This window comes from Cupressus sempervirens, chromosome 9, assembly GCF_028749045.1.
Source record: "Cupressus sempervirens isolate cs-2001-9-10 chromosome 9, ASM2874904v1, whole genome shotgun sequence".
Classification (NCBI taxonomy): Eukaryota; Viridiplantae; Streptophyta; class Pinopsida; order Cupressales; family Cupressaceae; genus Cupressus; species Cupressus sempervirens.
Window position 1 is genome coordinate 804,014,671 of NC_143126.1, and position 6,000 is coordinate 804,020,670.

A 6,000-nucleotide genomic window follows, 5' to 3' on the forward strand; every position below is an offset into this window, starting at 1 on the left:
TCCGTATATGCACATATTTTGTCAAACAACAAACATGCACTGTCTATACCTTGATATTTCATAAAAGTCCTCGCTCAAGAATTTGGTCAAATAGTTGGTGCACGTTTCCTCATACTTATGGAGTGGCCCTTGGTTATGTTCAAGAATACTTTGAACTATACAACCCTCTCATCAAACACCTATGAGAGCATCTTCAAAATAAAATTGGATAAGTATCCCCTCTTAATATAATTTGATCAATGTTCTTAATTTCTCCCAAAGCTCTCAACTATGGCATTGTAGCATAGATAGCGAAACATGTGTTGAGAGTGACACTTTGTTCTTATTATCTCCATTCTCCAACTAATTCTAATAATGTTAGAAGCTCCTATCTTGTAACCCATTATTTTGGAATTTGTTAGTATGTGCTTATTTAATTCATCACAAAGTTGAAGTTTGGATTTTGAGCTTTGATTTTGAAGTCCGTAACTTTTCAACATTTTAATACTTAAGATATTGACAAAAATGTTGCATCCTTAACTTTCTCAACCTTTTTAGTTCAGACCTAAACCCTTTAGTTAATATTTTTAAACCTTTTTGCGAACCTCCTTTAGTTGGGAAATACTGCAACCCAAATTGTTAAATTTTTAAAAGTTAAGATTCTAGTTGTTAACTTTTAGAGTGTTCAAATATTTTAAAAACTTAAAATTTCAATTTTTAAATAATTTAAAATTGGCACTTCAACTTGAAATTCACATAACTTCTAGCATCGAGAATTTGATTGCGAAAATTCAAACTCTATGATAAAGTCAAGAATTAACCAAAAATGTTGAAATTATAAAACCATAAGAATTGAATAGATAACATACCATTTTAAAGTTGTAAATTTGATAATCTTTAAAATACACATTTAATTAAAAAAGAATATAAATTTTGATAATTTGACTGACATGACTAAGAAAGCGTGAGCGTAACTTAGGTATAGTGAACTTACTTGACATGATTTCCTTTTTATATTTTTGGTTAGAATAAGTACCAAGACAACATAGCATTATTCATTCCAATAAGGTTCATGGACGATCGATTTCGATGCTAAACCCATTTTTAAAGCTTGTTCCACCTAAATTAACTACTACTTCTCAAGCATGCAAGATAAACCAAGTTAGCAAAAGGGACAACATACAAAGTATGCAAGCTTGATACTTATATTAGAAAAGCTAAATACAGAAGTAATTGATTAAGGATACATAGAATTGGTTGTATAGAAAAGAAAATAATACTTTCCATTTCTTAGTAGAAATCAATTATAGATATGGCGTGGTAGGCGAGGTGTGGGTATCACAACCAAATGTTTTTCCTTTTGTAGTGTGATTCCAAACTTTGCACTCATATCCATTTTTTCTGGGTTCTTTCCATTGGGAATCTGCCAATCGTAACATTGAAGGAGAGTAGCCACTACTACATGAACTATTCTATGGGCCAAAGGGAGCCCTGGGCAGATTCTCCTTCCTGATCCAAATGGAAGCAACTCAAAATTTTGTCCTTTATATTCCACATTTGAATCCATAAACCTCTCTGGGAAGAACCTTTCTGGTTCCTTCCATACATCAGGGTCCCTTCCAACTGCCCAGACATTCACAAACACTTGAGCATCTTTAGGTATAACATATCCCTCTATTTCACAAGAGTTAAGAGCTTTGTGGTGGATTAGAAGGGGAGCAACAGGGTGTAGACGAAATGTTTCTTTTACTATTGCATGAAGATAAGGAAGATTATCAATATCACTTTCTTGTACTAATCTTTCTTTCCCCACTACCTTGTCCAATTCTTCCTTCACCTTTTCCATTACCTTTGGATTACGTATGAGTTCTGCCATAGCCCATTCAATTGTAGTACTAGTTGTTTCACTTCCTGCAGTGAACATGTCCTGTAAACATACCAAACATCCAAATCAATATTTTTTTTAAACTCTCAAAGCTAGAACTAGAGATTTAATTTTTGAGAAAACATTATTTGTAAAGTCTAATTTACTCCAAAGACTTGGATTCAAGATCTAATAGGAAGGTCAATACAATAAAAAAACCATATAAATTTCTAAAATAATATTATATGAATTTTAACTATGACCTAATTATTGATGTTTGAATTCACAAGAAAAAGTCTTCACTAAATTCATTCAGATTTAAAAATATCTTAAATCTTTTGTACCTTAATAAATTGTTTTAAAAACCTTTTAATTAATTTTTTATTCAAATTTATTATATATTATAAATTTAAAGTACAACATGTTTAGACCTTGAACATTTCTATGAATTAGAAGTTCATAAACACAATAATGAAATTAAAGAAACCATCTTCAAAAGAAAAATTAAATAATTTTGATAAAAGATCGATGAGATTTGAGGTAGTAAATATTTTCTTTGTGAAAAAAGTTTTAAAAGTTTGTGTTAAATGAACCCTCTTACTTGAGTGATGGTTTATAAATGTTAGGTTCTTTAATTTTGTAGTATCAAAATTGTTGTCATTTACACATCGCTAATATTGTGTTTAAATCTTTATTAAAGTTGAATAAGGTATTTTGTTTGTAGCCTTAACAACTAGAATTGACTAATTCCATATACTTTAGATTGATAAAAAATAGTTCATCAATTTTTTAAAAAATTGCTCAAGTCTATGGCCATATGACAAATAGTTAATTTAACTTTTCTCCATTGGAGATGAATACAAACTATTGAATACATTAGTGTTAGATAATTGAGCTATTGAATAACTTTATATAATTTTGGTCAATAAGAAAACTCGTCACTTTCTAATACAATTATTTAAATTATAGTCATATTAAAGAGAGTTAAGTGGTAAATGAGAACTACTAAATAAATTAATGTTAAGTAAACACTTTATTGATGAACTCCATAGACAATAAGGAAATTAATTGCTCTCTTTTAAGAACAAATGCTTGATATGCATATTAACAAGGATTGTTTGAAAATTCCTATGTTAGTGGAGGAGGGGTTATTATATAAATTAGTGTAAGTTATTTGATCTATTGAATCAACTTTATAAAAAAAATTATCAAAAAGGCAAAAAGAACACTTGGTTTTCAAAACAAACATTTAAGCCATATTCATATTAAAGAGGGCTATTTAAAGTTTCTCAATTAGTAATAAGAGGGGTCTATTAAATAAATCAATGGAAGCTACTCATATTAAATCCATTGAACAACTCTACAGAGCTGTCAAAAATATGTATATTGAAATGCCAACTTATAATACACCAAATCATGGTGAACAAATCCTAGATCCTTAACTCTATTTCAACAAATCCATTGTCCATTTATTAGCATCAATGAATGGAACTTTTTTTAAATTAAAGATACCAATTCTATTAACTTAAGGAAAAAAGTACACATTGAATGAACCTTTTTAATATCGACAAATATACAACAAACACATAGACAAGTGAAGTTGAAAAAGGAAAAGAAAAGACTTACATAAAAGAAGTGAATGAACTCATACGAAGTTCTCCCCAATCACATTCCTACTCTCTAAAACTTAAAGTACAATCTATGAAATCTAAAAAGTTGTCAAATTGTGTATACTATAATGCAAACTTATAATACACAAATTAGGATGTCAGGTTACCAAATTTGTTATCCTCACCTAACTGATCCATTGTTTGATGTGAATGAAAAAAAAAGTTTGTAATAATGCCCATCAAACAAGCAAAATTGAAAAGAAAAAGTACTCTCTCTAGAACAAATACTTGAGCTATGGTTGTAGATTGAGAAAAAGCTACTAAAAATACTAAAATATATAATGACCACTTTCTTAAAAAGTTGTAAAAACCTTGCACTGAAATACAAACTTATAATACATGGAATTAGGATTGACAATTGTTAGATCCCTTATGCCTAACCCTTATGCCTAACTAAACCAATCCATTGTTTGTTTTAGAATGAATGAAAGAAAGCTTTTAATAACATCCATCAAGCTAAACACTCCATGAGATCTAAAAAGTTATCCAAATCACGTGGGTCTATCAAAATACAAACTTATAATACATGAGAATAGATGCACCGATCCTTATCCTAACCGAACTATTTGTTGAGAATTGAATGAATGAAAGTTTTTAATAAGGTCTATCAAACATAGAAAACCCAAGCCGAAAAACATTACTTACATAAAAGAAGCGAGTGAGCTCATACTTGGTAAAGTCCTCCCCACTCTCGTTCTTACTCTCCAGCAAAATATCGAGAAAATCCTTCTCCTTTTCCTCCTCCCTCTCCTTGCTTTTTCGCCCTTTCCTCTGCAACCGCTCCTCGATATACGTGTCAAAAATCCCAAACATAACCCTAAAGAGCTTAGTGAGCTCCTTCCTTATCCCGTGAGGATCCAGAGCCCTAAGAAAAGGGAAAAAATCCGCCAAATTGGGCTTCCCCCCAATAACAAGCATCTGAGTGAGGGCTTCCTTGAACTCCTGCGACTCCTCCATCTTGTCCCACTCAAACATATCCTTGCTGAATATCATGTTGCCCAACAAGTTCAGGCTCACCAGGAAGGCCGCGTGGCCGATATCGACTGGTGCTGACGTGGAGCTGTAGAGGGCCTTCACCATGCTGCTGACCTGGGCCCGGCGCAGGTGGTGCAGGGCCTCGAGGCGCTTGGCGGTGAAGAGCTCGGCGGCGCAGATCCTGCGGAGGGTGCGCCAGCGTGGCACGCAGTCGCTCCAGACGAGCGAGTGGTCGCTGTAGGAGAGACACGTGGCGGCGTCAATGACTGTGCGTGCTGACAGGGAGGGGTCTTGGGTCTGGAGAACGTGCCTGGCCATGGCGGGGGAGGAGGCCACGACAGTTGTCCGCCATCCGAGGCGCAGGGTCATCAGGGGCCCGTGGATTCTCGCCAGCTGGAAGAGGGACTCGTTCGGGCTCTTGCCTAGCTGATGGATGTTGCCAATCACAGGCCACGGACGCGGTCCAGGTGGCAGCCGAGTGCCACGTGGATTGGCTCTCAGCGTCTTGAGGAGGCAGAGGAGAGTTAGGGAGATGATGGCTGTCAGGGAGTAGAAAGCAAACGATGATTTTGTGAAATCCATTGTTTTTTTTTCCAGCCTTTTCTTTGTGGGTCTTGTTTGGTGGAGGGAGCTCATGCTGTTGTGGGCTTTATAGAGAAAGAACATGGATGCTCAGTGTTCGTACATGGGGATAAATTAGGTGTGGGTTCGTCGTAATTGATTTTTCCATCCACCTAATCTATGAAGTTGTTGACTTGTATCGAGTCTTGTGACATTCTGGATTTGTAGAAAATTTTCTACAATTGGGTAGATTTAAGACTAAAGTTTGTCAATGAGTTTTTGATTTATCAGTGAACTTGGAAAGATTTTTAAATGACAAGTCTTGCTGAATGTAAGGATTTGGAGTTGAAATAAAACGATGATATTGATATCATGACTCACACCAAGTTGATAGAATGGATACCCCTCAATCTTAGTCTCTTAGCTAAAGAGGCTTAGCCAAAGGTGCATGCTTCCATATCAAATAGCTTGACTTGTATTGAGTCATGTGGCATCGTGGATTTCTAGAAATCTTTCTATTGTTGGATGGATGAAAGATGTAAAGTTTGTCAATGGGTTTTTGGTTTATTGGTGAAGTTCAAAAGATTCTTAACATGATCAAGTCTTGTTGAGTGTAAGGATCCGACGTTGAAATAAATGGTGATATTGATATCATGCTACCATGATATTGATATCATGCCTACCATGATATCGATATCATGCCTACCATGAAGTTGAGAGAATGGATACCCCCTAGTATCTGTCTCTTAGCTAAAGAGGCTTAGCCAAATGCGCATGCTTCCATATCACGAAACTAAAATCATTTCGTAGACAACCTTCATAAAAAAAGAGATGGAAGCTTTGTCATTTACAAATTAGATGCTTTGTTGTTCGACATTTAGGATGACACTTAGTGGTCTATCATTAGGAAGAGGAAATGTGGAGAGGAAGATAAAGTGATCTAGATATTTG

At 34.7% G+C, this 6,000-nt stretch overlaps 1 protein-coding gene across 1 annotated transcript; it reads right to left on the bottom strand.

Moving 5' to 3' along the window:
• Positions 1-1,166: 1,166 nt before the first annotated feature.
• On the bottom strand, positions 1,167-5,176 carry LOC149541144 (cytochrome P450 76T24-like). Its single transcript, XM_089802131.1, has 2 exons — positions 4,159-5,176; positions 1,167-1,906 (listed from the first exon to the last, which is right to left on the bottom strand). Exons 1-2 carry the CDS (start codon positions 5,152-5,154, stop codon positions 1,280-1,282), a joined length of 1,623 nt encoding a protein of 540 aa, XP_089658257.1. The 5' UTR covers positions 5,155-5,176; the 3' UTR covers positions 1,167-1,279.
• Between the last annotated feature and the right edge of the window lie 824 nt (positions 5,177-6,000).

Bases quoted from the DNA above. Each gene is read 5' to 3' on its own strand.
- LOC149541144 (XM_089802131.1), bottom strand. From the start codon at position 5,154: ATGTTCTTTCTCTATAAAGCCCACAACAGCATGAGCTCCCTCCACCAA. The intron at 1,907-4,158 runs GTAAGTAATGTT...GTATGTTTACAG, and splicing joins AGCTCACTCGCTTCTTTTAT to GACATGTTCACTGCAGGAAG.